Source organism: Hermetia illucens, chromosome 4 (assembly GCF_905115235.1).
Source record: "Hermetia illucens chromosome 4, iHerIll2.2.curated.20191125, whole genome shotgun sequence".
NCBI lineage: Eukaryota > Metazoa > Arthropoda > Insecta > Diptera > Stratiomyidae > Hermetia > Hermetia illucens.
The window spans coordinates 40,183,951-40,211,343 of NC_051852.1; the positions used below are offsets into that span (position 1 = coordinate 40,183,951).

Here is a 27,393-nt window from a genome sequence, read left to right on the forward strand (position 1 = left end):
AGGCGCTCCCGTCGTCTGTCTACTTATTGACAAAAAGTGATTAGTTGTCTGCGAGACGATACAAGTGGGGATTTCGCCGAAAATTGTGACTTACGTGGTTAGTTTCGACCCTTTTTATATATTTTATCAGATTAGCAGCCGTTCAGTACCGGGTAAAAGTGTTAATGACAGTCATTAGCTCTTTTTTGAATATTTTTTCAACGAATTTCAGTGAAACATCATCGATTTTGCAGCTGCATATCATGGCTGCTTTGGGAACAAGTGTCAGATTGTGATGGTGATTCCAAGTGACATACGACAATACGCCCTTAATTTTTTGGAAGTCGTGTGTTGAAATAAGTGAACAGTTGGACCGATTTAAATTGAATTTACTTAAGACACGGCTTGTTTTAAGGTCAATGCTCTGTACTCCTTAATCGGAAAGCTTACTGGAGCTCCCATTGGCTCGTTAAGGAATGGCCAGTGGAAGGCACTTCTAATCAGAACTGAAAGAATTTCCGGTCCACGGAGTAATAAGATAAATAAGTACTGAGTTGTGATAGTTAAGAAACCATTATTTACGTTTGGCACAGTAAACTTTTTGTTGGCTCCCTAAATCGCTAATCAGTTCAGCAAAATAAGGGAATTGTAGAGAATTTTTGAGGTTTCAGCGAAAAAAAGCAAGATTGTAGGTTTGCACATATTCTCCATTGACGCACGAGTGGCTCCTTTGATTCACTATTATATCATATCGCCACAGAAGCGACTACAAATTGAATTCAAACTGGCAGTAACTGGAATGTTTCTTTCAAATGTTTTGCCGAAAGGCCTATCCTTTCCTTTGCAATTGTAAGCCTTGTCCCTTTTGTCTGGCTTGATGAGTGAAATTGAGTCTTTTGGGATACTAGTTTTGCTTTCAATTTATTGGATAGCAGTATCAATCCTTGTTTGTTCTGGCATTGGATTCCTTTGCTAAGTTTGTCCTGTCTGTAAGCAGTTGGACTGCTTTTCTAGGTGGCCGCTTGTATATTGGATAAGCCCTTTCTCTGGTGTGAGGTTCTGGTTGAGACTTCTAAGTGTATGCTTGTTTCCTATCAACCCTTAAATACGCCTTCGCGCCGTCGTTGTCTCGTGAAGCAGTAAGCGCAGCTCAGTCCAGCATTTTCAAAAAGTTTGCACTTTCCTTCCATTGTTTTGTGCCTTGTGTTTCTGAGATGACCCACTCGTCGACTGTCTTGGGATATTGAATTACACAGCTTGGAATAGCCAGCAATGAAATTCAATATTATCTTCCCACTACCACCTCCGCATTCTTATCAATTCGTATCGTATGCTAACAAAGCTTTTGATTCGAAATTGTGTCAGGACAAAGTACCCCAATGAAACGACGCAGACAAATGTTGTTGAAAACTTGAAGTTTCCGGGTAGCAGTGGTCGTTACTTCCCATGAGCATAGCATGGAACAGTCTCAGCTTGAAGTTGGTATTAAGATAACTGAGTTTCCAGTTTATCGCAAAACAATGAAAAAGACTTAACGTTAATGCAGTCAAGCCACATCCAAATACGATAACGTCTTTGGCAGAGACAACGCTTCCCGTTCTCTCCTCTATATAACTCGATGAACGCCTACAATAATCTACTTCTTCTTTAGCCTTTGCCGCGTTCAGAAGCGGGGTCAGCTCGCTGTTATCGGTTGCGTCATTTTCTTCTGTCAAGACCTGATCGCGAGGCTTTCAATTCACCGTACAGCGTATCAACCCATCGCTTTTTCGGCCGGCCTTTTGGTCGCTTACAATGGACTTCGATGTTTAAACCAATCTTGGCGAGTAAAGCCTCGTTAGTGCGAATTACAGGAACATACTATCGAAGACACCTCTCTCGCAATTTTCCCACGATCGGTCCCTCATTTCGGATGTGATCATGGCGTGTTAAGCGACTGGTCCAATATAACATCTACATCCCCGTTACCGCGAGACGTTTTTTATTGTCTATTTTCGATCAACACCCAGAATCATAAAGGGCGGCAGGGCGAGCGACAATGCGGAAAATTTCAACTTGAGACGTTTGTTGATGCGTCCATCACAAAGAACGCGTGAAGCAATTTCATAACGAAGCTCAACATTGGCTGATATCACTGATCCGAGATATTTAAATCGCTCAGTTCTGGGCAGGTCATTGCCATTGACAGTGATAGTGCCTGTTTCATTAAAATTGCTTGTCAAAAATTATGTTTTATTCAGATTCAACCTGAGACCGCGTTTCTTGAGGCAATCACTCCATTTGAAGAAGTTGCTGGAGATCAACTTCGTCGCAAAACATCATTTACACGAAGGAATGTATAGGGCGCTCGACGTTGAATGTCCTGTGTGAAAGTGTTCATTACAAGGACAAATAGGAGTGGTGAGAGGGCGCTTCCTTGATGAACATCGTCCGAGACTCGCAGCGGTTTTATTTTTTGAATTTTAGTAGAGCAATTCAACCCAGCACACAAGTTCTTCTCGTACTAAGCATTGCCGCAGACCATACCGAAATTTAAACACTTTGCTGGACTACCTTTCTTTTCCCATATTCAAATTCTTAGGAGGATTCTTCTCTCGAACGCGGCCAAGAGTTCGCAATTTTTTTTTACTAAGAACCCAAGTCTCCGAGGAATACATAATGACTGGCAAGATCCTAGTCTTGTAAAGTAAGAGCTTTGACCCTATGGTGGGACGTATCGAGCCAAAAATTTTTTGTAAACTGAAATAGGCTCTGTTGGCAGCTAACAACTGTACGCGGATTTCATGGTAATAGCGTTATCGGTTGTGATTTTCGATCCTAGATAGAAGAAATTTTCAACAGTGTCAAACTTGTAGTCTCCTATCTCCATTGTTTTCGTTTGACCAGTGCGATTCGATGTTGTTCGTTCTTTGGTTTTTGCCGCTGACGTTGCCACCATGTACTTCGTCTTGCCTTCATTAACTTCCTACCTGTGATCTCGCGCCGCCTGCTGAATCCGAATGAAGGTATACTGTATATATCGAGTTGTTCTTCTTTTTCTTCAGCCTTTGTCCCGTTCACAAGCGGGGTCGGCTCGTCGTGATCGGCTTCGCCATTTGGCTCTATCGAATGCCTGATCTGTGTGCAATCTCGAGTTGTTCTTGCCATAATATCAATATCGTCAGCGTAGGCCAGTACTTGGGTGGACTTGCATCACGAATCACTTTCTCCAGGGCCAGGTTGAAGAGAAAGCATGATAGGGCATCCCCTTGTCTTAGACCGTTGTTGATGTTGAATGATATCGGGAGTTATCCTGCTGCTTTTATCTGGCCTCGCACATTGGTCAGGGTCAGTCTTATTAATTTCATCGGATACCGAATTTTCTCATGGTCATGGACAGTTTTACCCTGGCTATGCTGTCATAGGCGGCTTTAAAGTCGATGAATAGATGGTGCAACTGTTGTCCATATTCCAACAGTTTTTCCATCGCTTGCCGCAGAGAGAAAATCTGATCTGTTGCTGATTTGCCTGAAGTGAAGCCTCTTTGGTATGGGCCAATGATGTTCTGGGCGTATGGGGCTATCCGGCCTAGCAAGATAGCGGAAAATTTCTTATAGATGGTACTCAGCAACGTGCTACGTCTATAATTGCTGCACTGTGTAATATCTCCCTTTTTATGTATGAGACAAATAATGCCTCGTTGCCAGTCGTCAGGCCCCATACCTTGAGCATCAGTTGATGAACCACTTGGTGTAATTGGTCGCCTCCATATTTAACCAATTCCGCTGTAATTCCATCGGCTCCTGGCGACTTATGATTTTTTAGCCGATGAATTGCACGGACTGTTTCCCCTATACTTGGTGGTGGCAATATTTGTCCGTCGTCTTCAGTTGGCGGGACCTCCAACTCGCCGATGTTCTGGTTGTTCAGTAGCTCATCAAAGTGCTCAACCCATCACTCCTATATGCCCATTCTGTCGGAAATCAGATTTCCCTCTTTGTCTCGGCAGGATGGGCATCGAAGTGTATAAGGCTTCATCCTGCTGACTTGTTGGTAAAACTTGCGCGCCTGTATTTTTCTAGTTCACAGACTTGTTGGTTCTCCCAGGCTTCCTTTTTCCGTCTGTGAAATTGCTTCTCCGCTCGACGGAGTTCGTGATAAGTCTCTGTGCGTGCCCGCGTTCTTTGAGAATGCAACATTACTCGATATGCGGCATTCTTCCGTTCCGTTGCTAGCTTACATTCATCGTCAAACCAGCCATTCCGACTGGAAGGTTCTGTACACCAACATTCTGTCCAACCAACATCCTGAACTGCGTGTAATTGCTTGTAGAAAGCATTCTTCTCCAATATATCGAAAGCCTCCGTTGGTGCATAGCGAAAACGTGCATACGAAAACTATTGTTAGAGAATCCGTTTTGACGACAAGGAATAAGCTTGCAACTGTATGCCGATGCTCCTGTCGGAAACAGGCTCCCAGGTTAGGAGAGCTCATTCATGTCTGCTTTCACCTGACTTTCCAAAGCACAGAAGCATGTTGCCACAAGACGGAGAGGAGTACTTTCCAACTGAGGCGTTGTTGACGTTTCGGTAGCAGGTTAGTAGCCCACAAATTGTTATCCCTTTTAGTCGCCTTTTACGACAAATTTTGTGTGGCCTAAGAGGCCGCATCTCACAGGGCTAATCCAGGGTAATGAACGCGTAAAATTTCATATATAAGTTCCAATTGGTTACTGAAAGGCATGCCATCAGTAGTTCTGCCATTGCGAATTGATTCAAAATTAAGCACAGCTTAAAAATCAAATCGAAATTGGTTAGTTTCTTTATTCGATCCATTACATTCTTTGTCTGAATGACAGAAATGTATCCACTTCTCGTTACAAGTTATATTTTACAGTCATTGATTGCAGCTTTCAATCTGCTTTCTGCTTGTAAATTTATTAATTTAATTGGGACTTGTCTTGGCTGTCCAGGGTCGAAATTCAGCTTCTCCAGGTGGCGATGAATGGGAAATTCCATCAATTAGCTTCAACTCGGGATTACTTTCATGTGGTTGTTCATTCAAAACGAGTTGCAATAATTCATCAGATACATCAGCTCACGGCGGACAGGGCGGGAATTATCTACCAAGCTGATATGACAGTCAATTATGTCTTTTTCTTCAACCTTTCTCCCGTTCGCAAACGGGGTCGGCTCGTCGTGATCGGTTTCCCCATTTGGTTCTATCGAATGTCTGATCTGGATGCAATCGCGAGGCTTTCAAATTCCCATTCAACGTATCAAGCCACCGTTTTTTCCGCCGACCTTTTGGTCGCTTATCATCCACTTCAATGTTCAGACTAATCTTGGCAAGTAAATGTTCGTTAGTTCGAATTATGTGACCATACCATCGAAGACGCCCCTCTCGCAAGTTTCCGACAATCGGTACAAATCCATATCGATCGCGGATATACTCATTTCTGATGTGATCAAAACGTGTCACGCCACTAGTCCAACGCAAGATCTTCGTCTCCATTATCGCGAGACGCCTTTCACTGTCTTTTTTAATCGGCCAACTCTCAGAACCATAGGGAACGACAGGCCGGAAGGCACTGCGATAAATTTGAGATGTTCCTTGATACGTCGATCACAAAGAACACCAGTTGTGGAATGCCACTTCATTCAGGTTGTGCTAACGCTTGAAGCAATTTCATAACGCATTTTCCATTGACCGATAGCATTGACCCGAGATATTTAAATCACTCATTTCAGGGCAGGCCACTACCATTGACAGTGATAGTGCTTGTTTCATGGGGATCGGTAGTCAAAAATTCAGTTTTATTCAGATTCAGTCTGAGACCGCATTGCATGAGGCAATTATTCCATTTTTGAATAAGTTGCTCAAGATCATTTTTGCCATGAGACGCTGGGAAAACATCATCTGCATAAAGCAGTGTATAGAGCTCTGAACGTTGGATATCTCGTGTGACAGTGTCCATAATAAGAACAAAGAGGAATGGTGAGAGACCACTTCGTTGATGGACACCAACAGAGACACGAAGCAGTTTTGGTACATCCGCCACACTTCGAATTTTACTTTTTACTTGTCACTAAGTGTTGTCGTAGAGCATACCAGATGAGTTCTTGTGACACACGGTCAATCGCTTGCAATGCTTCTCACGGTGTTTCTCCATGAGTAACCGCGCAACGTGCATTGCGCCAGTAGTTCCGCAGTTCTTGGCAAGTCCGGCTTGATTCACGGTTATTTTAAGAATGCGTTCTGAAATGTTCATGGTATGGGAAAGTAATCGGATCGGGCAGTAATTTGAACATTCTGCTGGACTACCTTTCGTTTTCCAGTCAGATGGTGTTACCTTCCTTCCTACCTTCCTGAGTAACCCGATTGAAGAATTCACTGAGCCACAGTGTTGGGTCCCAGCTCTTCGCTTTCCAGAGCTCAGATGCGATGTATTCAGGTCCTGTTGCTTTCCGCGCTTTATTTCGTTTTATTACGTATTCGACTTCAGTTGCGCTTCCCGGTTGTCATTCTTATAAATTTGCCGATTAGCGAACTTTTTATCGTCGAGAAACTTGTTGGCAAGGCTTTTCTTTTCACGGACCTTCATTTGAGCGTCGTCATTCCAAGGCCAAGTATCTCGATTGATGTACCGCTTGGCTTGATGCTCCCTCTTGTTGTAAAGGTTGGGGTCGTGTCTTATAATTTGGTTCCACGATTCATCCACATTCGTAATGGTTGATAATCGCATAAGGGAGATGATTTCTTCTTTCTTCTCACGAAATGGTCATCATTAAATGCGCGGGTGGCCAGTGCGTTCCTTACGCTGCTTTATCGGTGGTTTGATTCACAGGAGGGCAATCAACAGCGGTGATAAAATGTCGGCGTCTTATGAGAATATAATCGATTTGCGTTTTACTATTCCCGCTATAAAATTTAGGAAGATGAGAAAATCGTTTGATGAATCATGTATTCATAAGTACGAGATCATGTGTGTCCGCAAAATCGATTATACGCTCGCCGCCCTCATTGCGCGTTCCAAACCTCTTTCCCCCATGGCACCTGTTGCCGTCTGCCTTTTCACCCACGTGGCCATTAAGGCCACCGGCAATGATAATATAGTTATCAGCAGGCACGTTGCGGGTCTTTGCATCGAGAAGTTGCCAGAACATCAGATCGACCTGTCTATGATGCGTACGCGGTGAAGAAGTCAATAGTACAATCAGTTGGTATATATGATGAGCTTCGTCAACCAAATCGTTCGAATTCTTTAATGACATCACGGAAACCCTCTAAGATGGCAATGCCAACACCGTATTGAATGTGTGGGCTACCAAAGTAGAGAAGTTTATAGTCGGTTTTGCCGCGTCCCCGTTCTAAGTTGTAGCTTTTGACATCAGGTTTCTTGTAGAGTGCAAATATCAATGCGGCTTTTGCGATGAGCTCTTACGAGTTCCTCAGTCTTTCCTGTTAGGGTATCAACATTTAGCATGCAGGCACGTATTTGTTTTGCACATTTACCTTGAGCTTGGGACCAGCATGTTATGTTAATAGCATGGTGGAGTTATCACGGTAAATGATGTATTTGAACCATATTGCTACTGTTCAACGATGCACTTTATCAAGGCCTTCACATTTGTGTCCAAATTTTTTCTCCAACGAAATTGAAAAATATCCTAATTCACAATTTTTTTATTTCAAACTTTAAAAAATAATATATTATCAAAGTTGTAGCAGGTATTCTTTGGAAGAAAAAATTAGTTTTGTCTCATTCCTAAATTTTAATATAAAAATATTGAAACCAATCTTGTCGAAGAACTTTTGGGACAACCCATGTTGTATGACCACAGTAAGAATTGGATATAAGTTTTCGTGATTTGTCTTAGACTATCCATTCACTATTTTAAATGAACTAAGTAATAATCTTTATTCTCCCGTTAATTTCAGTTGATTTTAACAGAACTGTTGTTTTCATTTGCAGGCGTGACTACATCAAACAAACAAATTTGTGTGAGAAGTATTAGTTTCGATTTCCAAAATGACGGATTCTAAATACTTCACGACAACCAAAAAAGGTGAAATATTCGAGTTAAAATCAGAACTTCAGAATGAAAAGAAAGAGAAGAAAAAGGAAGCCGTAAAGAAGGTACGTCAAGTTACTTTTTTGGAAAGAATACATATGAACTTCCTCTTGAAAGAAGTGATAGGAACCTAGAACCATATCACACCAAAGCTACAACGTCTTGTCTTTTGTTGCATATTCCAGGTCATCGCAAGCATGACAGTCGGCAAAGATGTGTCGGCGCTCTTTCCAGATGTTGTCAACTGTATGCAAACTGACAATTTGGAGTTGAAGAAATTGGTTTATCTGTATCTGATGAACTACGCTAAATCACAGCCGGACATGGCTATTATGGCTGTGAACACTTTCGTCAAGGTTAGTACGCACATTCAATGATTACATTCACTTGTTTTCCTTCTGTTCCTTTATATTATCTATCAAGTTCCTTTCTAAATAATTTGATACATCTAAATATGTTATGTGTTTTTGGACAAATCAAAACGTATTTGTTGTAGGCTATGTGAAACTAATTAATTGTCAGCTCAAGGCAAAATTATTAAAATTTGAATTGATGAAAAGTCTTCTAGAGACTCAGTTATTAGTTTGTATAATTTGAATATTTTCCGTTGTCGCCTTCTTGGGAAAGTAAAAACTATCATAATAGGGCACGTTTGAATTGGCTACGTGTGATCGAACCTGAGAGCTACTGAGATCCGTTAGAGTACTTATAAACTGTCTTTTGATATTATTTTTAAATAAACCAAAAATTTGATTTGATGAAAAAGAGAGAAAGATACTATTGCTAGCACCTATGTGTTGTTTATTTTGCTTTAATCCATGCTAAAATATTTAAAGGAATTGCCCTCTTCTCAACTTGTAAAGGTAATTATTGGTAATCTCTTTAGTTGTTTCTTATAGCAAAGTGCAATGGAACAATGAATATCGTACTGTTATTGATCTTATTGTTGCCCCTAGGTTTCCTTTGTTTCTATTTGGCATATTTGAATATCGATTCAATTGATTTACCTTTAGTCAGTTTTCAAAACGATTTGTTATGTTAGTTTCGTATCGAACATTTGGGTTTTTGTAAATTTATTTGTTGTAGTCTCTGCATATTTTTGCCTAATATATTGTATTCATTGAAAAGAAATGTACACACGTTATGTACTATATATATTTCATTCCATCACATTTACAATTAGGCAAAACGATTATGTGCGATTTCAACTTGAAGTTCGTTTTCTTTGAAATGAAGTTGTGATACGAGACAAATAGACATTGAATTAGATCCACCAAAATCTTGACTATAGAGGACTTAGCTGTCAAGAAGTTATTCGAATCCACATAATATTTCAAGTGCACTCAATTAGTCCCTTTAATCCCAGAGCAACGGCGGCACAACATTTCAAAGAAAATTATCGGAAAGGCTTTATTTTACATTCAGAAGAAATTTTGTTAAACAAATAACAATAGAGATAATTCCTTTCATAATTTTAGCGATAACTTGAATTAAAAAAAAAGAAGAAATTTACAAAATATCACCATCAGCCTGTATAAAGTGTACAAAAATATACAAAATATATCAGACAATAGTAAATTGAATTATTGAATCACAAAGCACATAACATTGTAAGGATAAAAGTAAATTCTATAAATAGCATAGGTGGGGCAGGAGGGGGAAGACTCGCACGTGCAGTTTTCTCACTTCCGCCGTGACACCTTTGATCATCTATCATTGTTCTGAATTGTTGAAACTTGCCTGCTTTTAGAGTACCGCCTTACGTTAATGATGCGCTATTCAAACCTTGTTTCCCTAAAAATTGAATTAAATTGCCGCATATTACGCTAGCCAGCCTGCTGAAAGTTACGTTCAATAGATAAAAATGAAAATATAATTTTGCTTCACCAGCGTTTTTATATATATAATTTCGTTACAATTTTTGGAATTTTTAGATTGTTTTTTGTTTTGTAAGAAATCGACTTAATTTATTTTTTTGTTTTTCTTTGTGTAATGCATTCGATTAAAAAAGGATTGTGAAGACTCGAATCCATTGATAAGAGCATTGGCCGTCCGTACAATGGGATGTATCCGCGTTGACAAAATCACCGAATACCTTTGTGAGCCGTTGAGAAAATGCTTGAAGGATGAAGATCCGTACGTGAGGAAAACTGCAGCAGTTTGCGTTGCTAAGTTATATGATATATCGTCTTCAATGGTAAGAAAAATTCTATCAATTTTCCAATTCCATATTAACTCACTTTATCTCCAACCTCACGATTCAAATTAATAACTAACAAAAATAACTCTAATCCACTCTCTTCCCACAGGTGGAAGATCAAGGCTTCCTCGATCAACTTAAAGATCTTCTGTCCGATTCCAATCCGATGGTAGTAGCGAACGCCGTTGCAGCTCTAAGCGAAATTAATGAAGCAAGTCAATCAGGACATCCATTGGTTGAAATGAATTCAGTGACAATCAATAAACTATTGACTGCCTTAAACGAATGCACAGAATGGGGCCAAGTATTCATTCTAGATTCATTGGCAAATTATAGTCCGAAAGATGAACGTGAAGCACAATCGATTTGTGAACGTATTACTCCACGCTTGGCTCATGCAAATGCAGCTGTTGTTTTAAGTGCTGTAAAAGTACTTATGAAGTTGTTAGAAATGCTTTCAAGCGACAGTGATTTCTGCGCTACTTTGACTAAGAAACTCGCACCACCGTTGGTCACACTTCTTTCGTCCGAACCAGAAGTTCAATATGTTGCTTTGCGTAACATTAACTTGATCGTTCAGAAGCGTCCTGATATTCTTAAGCACGAAATGAAAGTATTCTTTGTGAAATATAATGACCCTATCTACGTGAAATTGGAAAAACTTGACATCATGATTCGTTTGGCAAACCAAAGCAATATTGCCCAAGTTCTAAGTGAGTTGAAGGAATATGCAACTGAAGTTGATGTGGACTTTGTCCGAAAGGCAGTTCGGGCAATTGGTCGGTGTGCCATCAAAGTCGAACCATCAGCCGAACGATGCGTATCAACGCTTCTTGATTTAATTCAAACCAAAGTCAACTATGTAGTGCAAGAAGCTATCGTTGTCATCAAAGACATTTTCCGAAAATACCCTAACAAATATGAAAGCATTATCAGCACTCTTTGTGAGAATTTGGATACACTTGACGAACCAGAAGCTCGTGCTTCAATGGTATGGATTATTGGAGAATATGCTGAACGTATCGATAACGCGGACGAGCTTCTAGATAGTTTCTTGGAAGGATTCCAAGATGAAAACGCACAAGTCCAGCTTCAGTTACTAACAGCTGTTGTAAAACTATTTTTGAAAAGACCAGCAGATACTCAAGAACTCGTCCAACATGTCCTGTCACTTGCAACCCAAGACTCTGACAATCCAGATTTGCGTGACCGTGGTTTCATATACTGGCGTCTGTTGTCTACGGATCCGGCAGCTGCAAAAGAAGTTGTTTTGGCAGATAAACCTTTGATTTCTGAAGAAACTGATTTGCTCGAACCAACATTATTGAATGAATTGATTTGTCACATAAGTTCACTGGCCAGTGTTTATCATAAGCCGCCGACAGCATTTGTTGAGGGTAGAGCAGCTGGTGTACGAAAGTCTCTTCCAAATCGTGTTGGTACTTCAGAGGAACACAATGCAACTACTACTGCTGCTGAAGCAACTGTTATTCCAAATCAAGAATCTCTTATTGGCGATTTGTTGTCGATGGATATTGGTGCACCTGCCCCTGCTCCCCCAGCGGCACCAACTAGCAATGTTGATTTGTTGGGAGGCGGATTGGATGTTTTGGTAAGTTAAACTTTATTGTATGTATACAAAAACTAGAATTTGCAGGCATATGTTTATTGGAAACTTTACCCCTAATATTATGCGCTGATCGACCTTTATAAGAAAGTGGCATTGCCAAAGTCGGTCGGCCACAGATAAATGACAGAAAATAACCCTTTTGTTTCGGCTTCAATAAGACAAACGGATTGACGGACAGCACACTGGAGATGCCTTGTGTCTACAGACCCTCAACGATCTTTTGTATTATATTTTATTTCTCTGAAAATGCAGCCATTACACCAATAAATAATCCGCGTGATCTACAATTCACTCCGAGTTTTATGTGCATTGGTAATTTAGCTTCATCTTCTCTTACATTTCGTATAACACATTACCCGCTTCTTCTAAATCTTCTTTTTGAATTATTCAATATTTCATGTTCAATTGGATTAAATTGCTTTAATTATCCTACTTTCCACCTTTTTCTGGCTGTGCTCTATACTTCCTCTTTCTAAGTCCGTTGCAATTCAACAAACAACTGGCATTATTTTGTTAAAAGTTAGACAGTGACCTGGCTGACACACTAAAGCGCGGAATCCATTCTGTGTGCAGTAATATCTCTTAGAGGTATCGCCTCTGGCCACCGCGTGAACGTATCGATGATTGTACGGAAATACCTGAAACCGTGCGAGCTTCGCAAAGTCCCAATGGCTGGGTGCGCTAGATCGTGAACGGCGCGAAATACTTCCTTTCGGAAATCGGCCGAAAATATGGCGTTGGTCTCTTGTCTGAGGTCTCGCAGTATATACTGAATGTTGAGTCAAAGAAAGGAAATGTTTATTGGAGTCCTCAGGCTCTGAAGAACTGAGTCGTCCTTCTGCGCCTCGGCGATTGCCCAAAAGTCGACGGTGGCTGGGATCTTCACCTCTGCCACACGTGACAAAGCGTTAGTATTCACCTTATCTTTTCCAAACAAGCGTTGAAGTTGGTGAGGAGAAGCTTTGTCGGGCTTTTGTTTCAAAACAAAAGTGAGTGGCTTCTGGTCTGTGAACACAATGAACGGCCTACCTTCAAGGGAACACCGGAAGTATTTCATTGCAAGGTACGCGGCTAATGACTAACGATAATTGGTGTTGTAGTTCCGTTGAACGGGATTCAGCTGTTTGGAGAAGAAGCTCAATGGTTACCAGATTTGATTCACTTTTTGATGAAGAACAGCACCTACGGCAATGTCTGAGACATGGACGAATAAGGCTAGGGGTGCATCTTGCTGAGGGAATGCACTCGTGGACAGCCTCTGGGGACCATACAATCAGGCAGTAGTCTCTGGTCTTCGCCCAGTGAAGTTGGGCGGCCTTGGGCAAGAAGCGACGATAGAACTTTAACATGCCCCTCGAAATCGCTTGTACTTTGACTGGGTCCGGTTGTATGTCTTCAGCGGAATCAGCTGGCCGAGGAATCTCACCTGCGATTGTAGAAATTTGCATTTCTCAACGTTAAATACTAGACCTCATGGAGACATTGGAAAATGTTTTCGGGGTGCTCTAAATGCTGAGACGCAGAGGAAGGCGTGGCCAGAACATCATCCAAATATACGAAACGTTTTCAAAAACGATAAAAAGAGTGTTGAGTGAGTAGGATGAGATTCTACCTGATGATCTAAGGGAAGTTGTGGGGTCGATGGAGGACTTGTTCTGTAGCTCCACCAGCAATTCCTAGTGGCACAGGAAATCCGCGCCTAGGATGGAAATGCTGATGTCCGCTATAATGAAGCACTAAGAAAACACTTCTAAGTTCTAGACTCAAGTGTACCTGCCTGTAGCCATACGTGCGGATCGACGAGGAATCTGCTGCCGCGAGTTTCAAAGATTGCGGTATTAATTTATGATGCCGAGATACGGGAAGAATCGACTTCAGAGCCTGTATCGACAAGGTGCTTGCATCGGCTCCAGGGGTCATACATTTTGAGGCGGCGTGATGCTGCAGGTAGCAGTAGCCCCCTGCAAGTCTAGCTTTGTTTGGTGAGAAATTGCAGAGTCTTGTACATTTCTTAGCCTTTTCGGCGAACCTACGATGGTACCAGCATGCCGCGGTATTTGCCGGAGGACCCGATGACCTAGTATCCGATCGCCCATTTCGGGAGGCGGATCTAAACTTTGATCTAGTCCTACTTCCCCAACGCAAAGTATCGACGGCCCCTGTCAACTCAGAGACGGTGGCTGTTAATGCAGTTGAGGCACCTGGCTTGAGTTATCGCGAGACATCTCGTCAACCATGGGTCGCACGTGGATATCATTAATTTTATCCGCGGAACCAGGAATCCGCACATGCCAGGATGACCTGTGTACTCTCCGGGAGCCTCTGCAGCCACAAAGACAGTAGCAGCTCGGTGCCCACTTTGTCACTACCCAATTGTTTCATTTCATGCAGCAGTTGGCTTGACGCACGATCACCTAGCGGTAGCTCTGTCAATGAGTGATTGAGTTTGGTCGTCTCACATACTGACAGGCCCTTTATGAGTTGCTTTTTTAATCTTTTGTAAGAGAACCTTCGAAAACGTCGGAGACAAACTCAATTGTCTCCCCATTTTGCCCGACCAGTGCTTCATTGAAGCAAATGTTGTCCATTGTGGCGCCGGCCAAAGTGAATTGGTCCTCGAGCTGGAGTAACCACGCTGCCGGGCTCATACACCAGAACGATGACACCCGTATGGCCACGACATTGCTATCTGGTAGGGTGCTATCTGGTAGGGTTCGAACTGATACTGTGTTCCTGGCGGCAAGCCGTGTCTTTAGCTTTTCTTTGGAAACTGCCCTGACTTGAGGGCCTATGCCAGTTTTCCTCTCTGTGTCTGCGGTTCAGGAACGATGGAACGCTCGCACTCGGTTTCTATTGTCTGCGACTCGGGAATGGGGGAGCTTCTGTCTACTGGGCTGGGACTCGAGTGCGAATTCGGCTGCACAGTCTACCTGGCTACCAGCTTCCGTCTTTCGATCGACGTTCTGGCAACAAAAATTTGAAGGGAAATTTCAACATCACTTCAAAAACGAAAACGCGCACACGTTCCGTTGCAGAAAACTCGGTATTGGGTACTTTCCTCTCGGCTCTAGTGCACCAATTCCATATTAATCGACTTCTAAAAGAAACTCGGTCTCACTTTTCTATTCATTAACCTAATCCTCCTCTGCAGCCGGTTAAGAACGACATTAGCGGTCAGTTTTATTTATTTTCAATTCTTAGTTGGAATCACCATTTAGTTTAGGTTTTTTACAATAAATAATTATTCATCCGGCCAAAGTATCTTATCAGATAAATATTAATCAATCAATCGATCAATGTTGCAAAAAAGACAATAAGGACAATATATTGAACCAACGGAAAGATTTAGATTTTTACAACTTTTTATAAACTCCCCGTATTCCTGACTGACACCGGTCACGCGGAAAGAGCGGCTTCACAGACAGAATAAGGAAGTCTGGGAAAACTAAGAGGTCTGTGAATTCAAAAGGCAAAGGGAGCATCCGCATCGTAGCGCAATGAAACCATATACAGGTTTTACAAATTTGGAGATTCAGAATTTCCGAAATTAATTTTAGAATATTGAAAATTCAACATTTTCGAAATGGAAAATTCTAAGTTTGGAAAAGTCTGAAATGGATTTGGAAAGGTCTGAAATTAGTTTGGAAAATTCTAAATTTGACTTTCAAAACCTATATACTTTGATGTTCATCCTGTCGAGACAAAGAGGGGAATCTGATTTCTGACCAAAGGGACATATTGGAGCGATGGGCTTAGTGTTTCGACGAGCTGCTCAACAACTCGAACTCGAACATCGAGTCGTAGCAGTAACAGATCACATCTTTCTGCGACAAGCCATGGAAAAACTGTTAGAATGTGTCCATCAGTTGCACTATCTCTTCATCGACTTCAAGGCCGCCTATGATAGCTAAGGTAAAACTGTGCTCGGCCATGAGAATAACTCCAGTAAATTGATAAGACTGACTAGGCTGATCCTGACCAATGTACGAGGTCAGATAAAAGCAGCGGGGTCACTCTCGGGGCCGTTCCTCACTACAACGGTTTAAAACAAGGGAATGTCCCATCATGCATCCTTTTTAATCTGGCCCTAGAAAAAAGGTTCTATACGTTCTAGTATTATTGATTTAATAAACATACCTCATGACAATTGATTCTAATCATTTGCGTACGATCGACCCATCGAAATCTAACATTACCAAAAATAGCTCTGTTGATCTTTTGCCTTTTTTGCCCACAGTCAATCCCGCGGATAATCGGACCTTTACTGCAAAGCCAAATATCCTATGTAATTGTAATTCAACCGTTGCTATTTAATTTTTATGAAAGGGTTAATTTAAAAAAGAATCACTTTAATTTGGCATGCACTACAATTAGGTGGTTTCTATGTTCACTTCCATATCAACAGTTTTTGAACGCTACTTTTTGTTTTATTCAGAATCAGATTGAATAATAATCCTAATTTCATTAATTTTCAGCTTGGCGGACCCGCCGAAGTTCCTGCTAGTGGTGGCGCGACCGGTCTATTGGGTGACATCTTTGGATTAACTGCCCCAGTCTCAACAATGATACAAATCCCGAAAATTACCTGGCTACCGGCCGAAAAGGGCAAAGGTTTGGAAATCCAAGGAACATTTTCTCGCCGCAGTGGTCAAGTTTATATGGATATGACCTTCACTAATAAAGCAATGCAAGCAATGAGCGCTTTCGCAATTCAACTAAATAAAAACAGCTTTGGTATTGTCCCGGCGGCACCGCTTCAAGTAGCGCCATTGCAACCTTCACAAAGTACTGAAGTATCTCTTCAATTGGGAATCACGGGCCCCGTACAACGAATGGAACCGTTAAATAATCTTCAGGTTGCCATCAAGAATAATGTTGATATTTTCTACTTTGCATGTTTGATCCATGCAAACGCCCTATTTACTGAAGACGGACAACTGGATAAAAGAGTATTCTTGACGACCTGGAAAGAAATCCCAGCTGCCAATGAAATGCAGTACAGTTTGAATGGAATCGTGGGAACAGCCGATAGTATCGCCGCAAAGATGACGGCGAATAACGTGTTTACGATTGCTAAGCGCAACGTAGAAGGACAAGATATGCTTTATCAATCATTGAAACTAACTAATAACATTTGGGTCCTGCTTGAATTGAAAGTGCAGCCAGGAAATCCTGATGCAACTCTTAGTCTGAAAACGCGATCTGTCGAAGTAGCTCCTATGATTTTCACTGCTTACGAAGCTATAATTCGTTCACCATAAGAAAGCTAAGACCATCGTTAACTTTTATATAAATAGTTCACAATTTGGCTGCACTTTGCTCCTATCGCATATTAATATTGTATTACGAACATGTTACAACTTTTTGTTTTTCTTTTGATAAAATTTATTTCATTGTTTTTATATACATTACGTTACATTAAATACATTCAGGAAACATACATAGAAAATTGGTAATGAAACTTGCTGAGCATATCCACAAATTGGTCTGCAACGGCGACGACTTTTAAAAATTATTTAAATCAATTGGAAACAAATGGAATATAATTATAAAAATAATGATAATTACTCTATAAGACACAAGTAATAATAAAGTATGTTATCGATATACATAAATACAGGTTAATATGAAACAATGAAGCGTTTTTGTGACTTGGAATATTGTATTGAATAGCTGAAATGACTGAACTGTCTTGCAAAGAGGCTAACTCTTTTGAGAAACTCACTTTTTGAAGGTATCAGGTGGTTGTATTCCACAGGTGCACCCGATATTTCTGCTTCTTTCTGTTTCAGAGTAAGCACCTGTGGTACACAGTCCTATATGATACTTCGTTTAAGGTCTGATTTATATATTAAACAACTACTGTCATGTATGACGATTATTTGAATGAAAAATGTAACTCTGCCTCTATATTCGTGTGTTGGTCTATTATAGCTGCAGTTGCTTCTCAATGGCCAAAAACGCTTGGAAAATTCCTTCTACTTGTTTACATTATATATTATCCTATACTTCAATAAAATATTTTATCACAAATTAAATAATCCAGGACATGAAATACATCGCTCCAGTGTCTTTCGAAATTTCGTTCTTTGATTAACTCTGAAATAGAAATAATTGGGTCACACTCATCGAATGTTAACGAACGATTGTACATTCCACTTACTTGAAAATTGAATCACAATGGTCAATCATATATTGCAGATATGTTATCAGATAATCATCGCGCAAATTTTCTTGGCTAGTTTTCGGTTTTTGTCTGAACATTTGAAACAGACACGGTGCAATAGAAATGGCCAATTCTTGCGAACGAACTTGTTTTGGATAATCACGACATAGTCTGAAAATTGAAATTGTTTTATTTGTTGAAGGTCTTCAATTCATAATTAAAAAAAAATTTGGTTAGATGAAACTATAAATGAAAGTAATCGGTCGGTTAATGAAGGTTTAAAATTTATTATCATCATCAAGGCTGCAACAACTGATATCTGGTCAAGGCATGCCTTAGTAAAGCATTCTCAAACACCCCGTTTGTCGTCGAGGCTTAGCTTTTGAGCGTCCTCGCTCTATTTGGAACAGGAGCTACTACGTCTTCTTTTTCTACCATAACATAGATATTACCACTCTACATTTTCCGGGATGGATCATCTTCACCCATACGGATTAGGTGATAAGCGTGATATCGTTCATATGGAGTCGTCCATCCTCCTCTAAAAAGCAAACATTTTTCAGAGGATTCTTTTCTTTAACGCGGCTAAGAGTTTGCGATTTTTCTTGGCAAGAAGTCAAGTCTCCGAAGATTGGAAAGATAGTAGGAACTTTGTCTCTATGGGAAGACGTTTTAATCGAAACAGTTTTTGTAAGCTGAAATAGAGCTGTTGGATGCCAACAACTGTGCACGGGTAGCGTCATCGCAGCGATTATCGGTTGTGACTTTCGAGAACTATTCAACGGCTTTAAATTTGTAGTCGTCGATCATCATCATCATGTCAAGTCAATACTTTTGGGTAATATTGTTGCTTTCGTTTTTGGTACCAACGTTGGCACATACATCGTGTTGTTTTCATCAATCTGTAACCCAAGATCTATCGCCGTCTGTTCGATTTGAATAAAGAAAATTTCTGCATCTCATGTTGTTCTTCTCATTATGTCGATATCATCAGCATGGGTCAGTAATTAGGTGGACTTGAAGAGGATAGTGGCCGCGGCACTCATCTCATCCCCCCGGTTCATTTTTTGAAAGCCAACTTGAAAGGTATCACGTTGCTGAGTACCATCTATAAGAAAAGATATCACGTTGCTGTGTACCATCTATAAGATATTCTCCACTATCTTGCTAGGCCGGATAGCCCCATACGTCCAGAACATCATTGGCCCATACCAAAGAGGCTTCACTCCAGGCAAATCAGCAACAGATCAGATTTTCTCTCTGCGGCAAGCGATGGAAAAACTGTTGGAATATGGACAACAGTTGCACCATCTGTTCATCGACTTTAAAGCCGCCTATGATAGCAAAGCCAGGGTAAAACTGTACACAGCCATGAGAGAATTCGGTATCCCGACGAAATTAATAAGACTGACTAGGCTGACCCTGACCAAAGTGCGAGGCCAGATAAAAGCAGCAGGATCACTCTCAAGACCATTCGACATCAACAACGGTCTACGACAAGGGGATGCCCTATCATGCGTCCTCTTTAACCTGGCCCTCGAGAAAGTGATCCATGATTCTGAGGTAAATGCGAGAATCAGCCAACAACATCAAACCGCACTGGTTAAACACGAAGAAGAATAAGAATAGGAGAATACAACTTTGAGACCGTTGACAATTTCTCCTATCTAGGGTCGAAAATCACAACCGATAACAACTACGATGATGAAATCCGCGCACGGTTGTTGTCAGCCAACAGAGCCTATTTCAGCTTACAAAGACTGTTCCGCTCGAAACGTCTCACCATAGGGTCAAAGCTCTTACTGTACAAAACTATGATCTTGCCAGTCCTCATGTATTCCTCGGAAACTTTGGTTCTTAGCAAGAAAAATTGCGAACTCTTGGCCGCGTTCGAGAGAAGAATCCTCCGAAGAATTTTTGGCCCCCTACATGAGGATGGACGATTCCGTAGCCTACACAATGACGAAATCTATGAGCGATACCATGACCGTCCGGTTGTGGATAAAATCCGGCTCAATAGGTTACGGTGGGCGGGTCACTTAATCCGTATGGAGAGGATGATCCCACCCGGAAAGTCTACAAGGGCAATATCTATGGCAGAAAAAAAAGACGAGGCAGACCCTGCCTAAGATGGAGCGATGGCGTAGGTCAGGACGCCAGACAGCTTTTAGGGATATCGAATTGGTGGACCTCGGCGCAAAACCGGGATGTCTGGAGTTTCTTATTAAGGCAGGCTTAGACCGGATACCGGATAAGTTGAAAATACATTATAGAATATTTCCCCCTTTCAGACCATGTTTTTATTTGCCTTCCAACTTGGTCAGAATCAGTCTAGTTAGTCTTATTAGCTTTGTTGGAATGCCAAATTAGTTTAAGCTGCCACGGTTTTGTTAAAAAAAAACAACTGATGGCTTCGTCCAGGATAGAGGCACCTCATCTGAAACTACCTCACCTCGGCCCTGGGATCAAAGTGGCTATTAGGTGTTATTCACTTTCATTATATGGATTCACAAACACGACCTGGATGCGAATTATGGTAAACGAAAAAGCCGCTTAGCAAGTTCAGACCTTAGCTGACCGAAACGAAATTAAATTTTTGTGTTGATTGGACGAAACTGCAAGTCGTCTCTTTTTTAAAAACTGAAGGGTAGCCCAAAACACAGGGGTTCGTGGAAGAGTGCTTCTCCCCAATTAGTCGGGATTCCGTGAATCCCAAAACTAGAATGTTTTTTCCTATTAATTTAAAATAAAATATTCTCAAAACGTAATCCTATTTATCTGCTTTTGTTTAAATTTGTCTCATTTTAATTGAAATTTTAGCTACACTGGAATTCTTTGAGAATAGATACTAGTATCTGGAACAAGTCAATTCTTTGATAACTCGCTCCGCCTTTCCGTCCAAATTAGTTGCGAAAAGTAAACAAAAACGTGCATTTTTGAAAATAGGAACACCTTCGAAAACTAGACTAGTAGCCAAATGGCTCAAAAAGAGCAAAATATTTAGACAAAATATGCCTTAGGACATTTTCTTCAAACTTTTAAAGGATGGAATGGTGTTTTTTATTTATTTGAATAACCACATTCATCCGGGATATTTTTATTATGGACCTTTTTCACCATTACGTAAGAGCTAAAATCATGAGCTTGTCCCTTCCTTACCTAACAAAAATTAGTATGCTTAAATACCATCCCTACAACGTAGAGTGCATTATGCTTTTGGATTCATCCGAATTAAACTTGCAGGTTTCGGTAAGTCGCTATCATGTTCACTACTTGGAAAGCCTTTAGGGTCACTGAATTTTTTTAACGATCACTACTGGAAACCTGTTTAGGTCTGCTCTGTATTTTTGTCACTTTCTTGACAAATTTTCTTTCAGTTGAGTCAATTTGTTCCTAATTATCTGGAAATTGATTTGAAATAATAAATATAGTAGAAAAAGTTCTTGCCTCTTGCTCAAAAGAAAGAGATCTGTTAGAAACTTTCGCTTGTAGATGCTCGCCTCATTTATGTTTAGGGCCAAACTCTTACAAATCCTTGTGGCAAAGAGGAAGTTGCGACAGATGAAAAATGCGGTACCACTGTGAAATACAGACTCTCTCCTGCCAGACTGCACATTTGAAATGTCCTTTGCTTTTCAGGGATGACATAAGCTCATCACTAAATCTTCAATAAATTATTAATCCATGACTTTCCAACAACCTTGCATCATGTAGTTGGGATTCATTGATTGGCATACCCGCGACCCTTGTGAGACCTATCCACGACCACTTCCGTTTTCCCAGTAATATGATGATATCATTTCCTGCTTCCATATAGCAGCATAGAAAGACGATTAGCGTGGAACAGTCTCAACTTGATGTTGGTATTGATATAGTTGCATCTCCATATTCTGGAGAAAACAGAGTGACGAATTCAGTTCTGTTAGTGCTTTAAGGGGGTCATCCCGTGTGAAGGCCGTGAATGTATACGGGATTTTAACGTACGGACTTAACCACATTCCGCAAGCTAGGGTTAAGAGTTAAATTCTTGGCGCGTTGTTAAACTTTCTTTTGTGAATTTTGGTGTTTTTCAAGGCTTGTTTAATGAATAAAAATAAAAACTACCGAATCAATCGCAATTATCCTAGTTTGCGGACCGTAGAAATATGTTCTGAATAAATCGTGGATAGTTTTTGAGCTATGATGGCAGCAGATTTTCAACATGCAATTCCGAGAAAAACGCATTTAAAAAGTAGAATGCGATTTTCAACCATAAAATCTTAAGTGAACATTAGTCTGCTGTACCTAGTCCATAAAGCTCAGGTTTCTTCAAGAAACACATGTAAAGCCTTGGCTTCAATTCATATGATTTTGAGGAAGTCATTGGAAGGTCATTTGGACTGATAAATATGCGCTTTATTACGGCGATCGACATTAACCTGGCATGTAGGATTTTATCTGTTTAGCACTGTAATTTCCGAACGACTCCGAATATCAAAAAATCACTTTGCCCATATATTCTACACTATATTTAGATACAATTGATGCAAAAAAAACGATTCCGCGGATTCGACACACGGGACGATCCCGTTAAGCAACAATAAATTCGGTACTGCCTTCGGTAAAAATGGTACTTCTGAGATATACAAATTGATCAACGCCTTCAATGGTCTGCCCATTAATGCAGATAGGAGCACTCCGATGATTAATTGGACCGCAAACTTTGCTTTCGTTGTCATTTATTTTCAGTCTGAATCCATTTACCTCTTTTTTCGAATCCAGAGCCATTTACCTAAGGTCCATGACTCGTTGATTGAGCAACTAGATGTTATCAGGGTAATAGAAGTATTTAAACAAAGATGACATAGTCCTTTGAAGCCCTTGTTGTCCCCTGGACAAGGCAGCAACAAAAACGTCACCGATAGTGAAAAGAAATAATATCAGTGGCAAAATGCTCTCTCTTTGGCCGCCTTCGAATTCTCCCGAAAATTTCACCTTGATGTAGCGCGTAGTATTATGATCCCACGGTAAACATGCCTGATAGGACAGAGTTCTTTCGTGATGCGCTGTATGCAGGCCTAACGAAAGGAGAGGGGAGCAATTCTGCCTGGACGCGAAGCCTGGAATAGAGACTTTAATAGAATTAATTTTTTTTTCGATAAAACAGAAGGGCCGTGTATCGATCTTCTCTTTACTATCCTGTTCTTGTGTGAATACTTTACTTATTCAGAAGGGGGTGATGATTGATCCATTCGATCGAGAAGGTGGTGGAATTAATGGCATGTTCATTCGATGTGGAAGGAGTGCGACAGGATCTCAAATTCATGTGGCGCGAATTACTTATTGTTAGTAAAAACTGAAGGAGGCGCAGTTTATTGTCAGCTTTTACGCAATTGAACGTGGTACTTGCTAACGAAAGTTAGATAAACACGTATCGATAGAAAAGTATCTGGATCAGAAATTAGATTAACATTTGTTAGCACTGTGCTGGTGTATAAGAAGTTTTAACATTTCAATGAGGATTCTAACTAGAACTGCGATCTGCAAACCCCAGAATGAGGATAGCGTCAAGATGGCTAGCGAAATCAATTAAATCAGGTAACCTGAGAGAGAAAGAGAGAAAGTTTTCTACGAAAGAAAATGTGACTCAATGTCACTCGGGTTACCATCGAGCCAAATTGTTGCCCAGAGGGCAGAAAGTAAACTAATTAAGAAGGGAAAAATAAGTCTGTAATGATAACGAAGAACAATTGTATAGACAAGTAACGGATACGTTTGGGGGACTCTGAGCGAACACAAGTTTGTGATGGATATCTACAGGGTTGTGAAGCGGCCAATCAGAAGCCATACGTTAGTGTAGATCATGAGCTGTACTCGCTTAGGCAGGCAGGGTTCGTGGACTTGAGAGAATAATCAGAGAAGTGCTCCTGGAAATTTGCAGTAGGATATGGGAAAGCAAAGCTTGTAGGTCGTAAGGCAAACTTAATAAAACCTTCAAACTGTGCGGTGAATGCATTGTAGAGGTAATCTTCACTGCACTTTGACAGAGGCGCATGTTGGTAACCAAAGAAGCTATTCTCCAGGCGATCCATCATATTACTGCCCCTTATATCTTTCAGCCACTATAGGAGAAGTTCTGAAGCGGGCAATGACTCTTTGGATAACCTGAAAGAATTTCAGATTGGCAATCTGATTTTTTTTTTAAACGAATTCATTATTGAAACCGTAAAAGTGAATACCTGCTTGGCTAAAAATGCATGGATGTGAGAAATCTATCAAATATGGCCAACTGGAATCAAATTGGAAGCTTGTTAGGGGCATTTGATATTTCCAGTTATCGCGGTGTTTTTGTCGGCAGCTCGCCATAGGAAAAATTGCTCTGGTACTATACTCTTTATACATAGTATAGCCATAAGTTCTGTCAGTCGATGTGTATAGCAAGAAATGTTAGGCCGCCGAAACTGGTAACATTGCGCACGGAGAGTACCTAACCATATCCCACTTCCGTCAGACTTTCAGGTTCCGAACATCAGTAGCGTGTAAACGACAACAATGCGAGCGTGTGCGAAAAGATGTTAGAGGATGTAGTCGAGCCATTGAACCGCGGTGCTTTCAGCATAACTCAGCCCCCGCTCACAAAGCCAAAATAATTCAGCAGTGGTTAGTGGCGCATGTTCCTGACTTCATAACCGCGGGTGAATGAGCCTCAGGCAGCCCAGATTTGAATCCTCTATATATACTTGCTAGCGGCTGCCATTTTGAATAATTTTTTTTTGTTTGAAACCTCTATGTTTCCTTTTTCTTATGGTGGTGAGAAATAAAGATTTGTTTGACTGACAAAACTTATGGCTATACTATGTATATATACTGTGTCCAATGTTTGTCGAACTCCATTTCCTATGATGAACTTACCCTTCAACAGACCAATAAAATGCCATAGCAGTTTTATTAATGCGAAGACAGGGCGGAGCAGTAAAAGGTAACAAAAGTTATCATCACAAAGTTCTGTCAAAGAAATGATATTTTCATTAGCTTTGGAAATCACATCATCACTGTTAAGTCGACCAATACTTGTATGTAAGTGCAACATTAAATTTTATGTAATTTCTCAAGTATACTCGCTACAGAAAGCAAAAGTATGGCCCATGCGAAAATGATGGCATACCCAGGTTGTTTGCGGAATATTTATAGGTAGGTAGTAGCTGTTCGGCGTTTTGTGAAATAAATGGCTTCCGTTTTGTTACTGTTTATCTTTATTTTCGATTTTTGGAAATATTCTGGAAACATCTGCATTGCATTGACTAGAGATGTCTGAATTTTCGAATACATGGTATTGATTGCGAAAATAGCTGTATCATTTGCAAAAATTGCAGCATTTTTACACCGGGGAAATCGTGAGTGTAAATGAGATACAATAGTGGAGCTAAGACTGACCCTTGTGGAACTCCAACCTCAATATACTTGAACTCCGAAAAGATATTGGCAATGGAGACCTTAAATGACCTCTCGCTGAGGAAGCTGTTGACAATATCAATGAGGTACGACGGGAAATTCCCTTTAGTAAGTTTGTAAAGCAGACTCTTGTGTCAAACTCAGATCATGCATGTTTTAATTGAATTCAAAAAGAGGTCTCGCACCTAAACAGTGACGAATGACATCTGAAAGGGTTGGCGACTCAGAATCGATATTTTTGTTGTGATATATATTCAATAAAAAAATAAAACAACTACCACATCAGACGGCTCAACCTGGCTCATATCTGCTGATTTTTGCTGTATCTGAGTTTTCCATTTTGGTTAAGATTTACGAAGGGCGCTGAGATAAAATCAGGTCGAGTCTCCCCATGTAATGGCATCTTTAGTTTGTCGTAATATACATTAAAGCAACAATACCCAAGTACATCAAAGGGAGAGGGAGGCCGAGAAAAGGGTGATTTCTCCCGAACCCGAAGTTTTCTTGGAGCTCCAGTAAGTTTTCTCAAAGAGCTTAGAATCAAAACTAACCAAATTAGATTCATTATGCAATTTCGGGAGGTGCCCATAATTTTCGGTCAAGGCTTTGATTTTCTCCCCATGACTCTGACAATCTCCATTGCTAGTTACCAACATTTGGTATCTCAGGTTGGAGCTACCGTTTGAGAACAGGGGGGATGAAATACGCTTAAGTCTCCAGAAAAAAAAATATATTGGTAAGAAGACAAGTAGTAGTGGCTGTCATGTTATTCTTTTAAACTGATCCTTTATTTGAATTATTTTATATATGTACGTATTACTTACCTTCTCAAATGTCTTATGAAATATTTCATTGTGTCCCTGTTACATTCCGGTAACGATTTCATAAGTTTCTGCATGGCATCAACTTTTTCCCCATTGGAAGCAATATCTAAATCAAATCGTGTTATTATAACATAATTACTATCAGCGCTGTCTGTCAGTAATATCTTGGCATACCCCATCTAGTCATGTTTGTTCCCAGAAATGCTTGTACCTCTGATATCGATATCACGGGATATTTGAGTTCTTGGAGAAATACTTTCACGATATTGGCTAAGGTGTGCATGCTCTTCACATTATCTAGACATTTTCTGTAATTGCTGTTCTCTTCTACGTAAGTCTTCAATACGACGCGTATCTCATCCCAGTCTGCTGAAAGTGAGTAGACCCGATCGAACGGCGCGATCGTTGCATGATCCTCGATAAGATTGCAGCAATCAATAATGAGTTTTGGAACAGTTCGATATAGTTCATGCTTCATAACACTATCCAGGTCGTATTTTTTTCGCTTCTGCTTTGTGGGAGTTGTAGATGATCGCGGTGCTGGTGGCGGAGGCGGCGACGCTTTTGTCTTATCTGCAATCTTTGATAAGAATAAAATGTATAGTGCTGTGATATAGATTTGTTATTTGGAACAATGCTGTAAAATTATTAGTGTAAATATGGTAACTGGAATGTACAAGTATGTCAGGTGCTTCAGAAGTAGAAAATTCCAACGATATCATTGTCGTCCCAAGAAAATATGCCCTTCGGAAAGGTGGACGGTAGTATCAGCCCAATCAAGCAAATAAAGAAAAGCGAACAGATGCGTTACTACTAAAGCTAAATAAAACAAATCTAAAGACAGTTGGTGACTTTTGCTTCAAAGACTAAGAAATTGGTTTACCCAGATGATGAGCAGTATTCCGTTCGCTGCAAGGCCTATATTGAAATAGTGTTTCGGAATGTTAAGTGAGCTCATTAGTGAAATGATAATATACCCACCCGGCACGAACGAGATGTGATCTAAAAGTAAGTTGACTTTTTGAATTTTACAGAATACCTACAGTCAATTTTTTTTTTGGTCAAAAGTAAACAAATGTCTCAATATTCGCCACCATTTACATATATTA

At 40.5% G+C, this 27,393-nt stretch overlaps 2 protein-coding genes across 3 annotated transcripts in view; one reads left to right on the forward strand and one right to left on the reverse strand.

Annotated features, from left to right (window-relative positions):
* On the forward strand, positions 1–17,498 carry LOC119653662 (AP-1 complex subunit beta-1). Of its 2 annotated transcripts, XM_038058492.1 has the most exons (7): positions 1–97; positions 7,934–8,098; positions 8,219–8,389; positions 8,870–8,896; positions 10,045–10,230; positions 10,343–11,845; positions 16,339–17,498. In XM_038058492.1, exons 2-7 carry the CDS (start codon positions 7,991–7,993, stop codon positions 17,122–17,124), a joined length of 2,781 nt encoding a protein of 926 aa, XP_037914420.1. In that variant the 5' UTR covers positions 1–97; positions 7,934–7,990; the 3' UTR covers positions 17,125–17,498. The 2 variants fall into 2 exon arrangements, with proteins under 2 accessions (XP_037914420.1, XP_037914421.1); XM_038058493.1 differs by lacking the exon at positions 8,870–8,896 and having other exon boundaries at positions 16,339–17,124.
* The window catches only part of LOC119653663 (rho GTPase-activating protein 6-like), a 17,141-nt gene continuing 6,970 nt past the window's right edge, over positions 17,223–27,393 (reverse strand). Inside the window, exons 2-5 of the mRNA XM_038058494.1 lie at positions 26,459–26,864; positions 26,285–26,390; positions 18,027–18,200; positions 17,223–17,962 (exon numbers count right to left, since the gene is read on the reverse strand). Of these exons, the coding sequence (XP_037914422.1) occupies positions 17,890–17,962; positions 18,027–18,200; positions 26,285–26,390; positions 26,459–26,864 (759 nt within the window). The 3' untranslated portion in view covers positions 17,223–17,889. The remainder of the gene's footprint in view (positions 17,963–18,026; positions 18,201–26,284; positions 26,391–26,458; positions 26,865–27,393) is intronic.

Bases quoted from the DNA above. Each gene is read 5' to 3' on its own strand.
- LOC119653662 (XM_038058492.1), top strand. From the start codon at position 7,991: ATGACGGATTCTAAATACTTCACGACAACCAAAAAAGGTGAAATATTC. The intron at 8,099-8,218 runs GTACGTCAAGTT...TGCATATTCCAG, and splicing joins AAAAGGAAGCCGTAAAGAAG to GTCATCGCAAGCATGACAGT. The intron at 8,390-8,869 runs GTTAGTACGCAC...AAATATTTAAAG, and splicing joins CTGTGAACACTTTCGTCAAG to GAATTGCCCTCTTCTCAACT.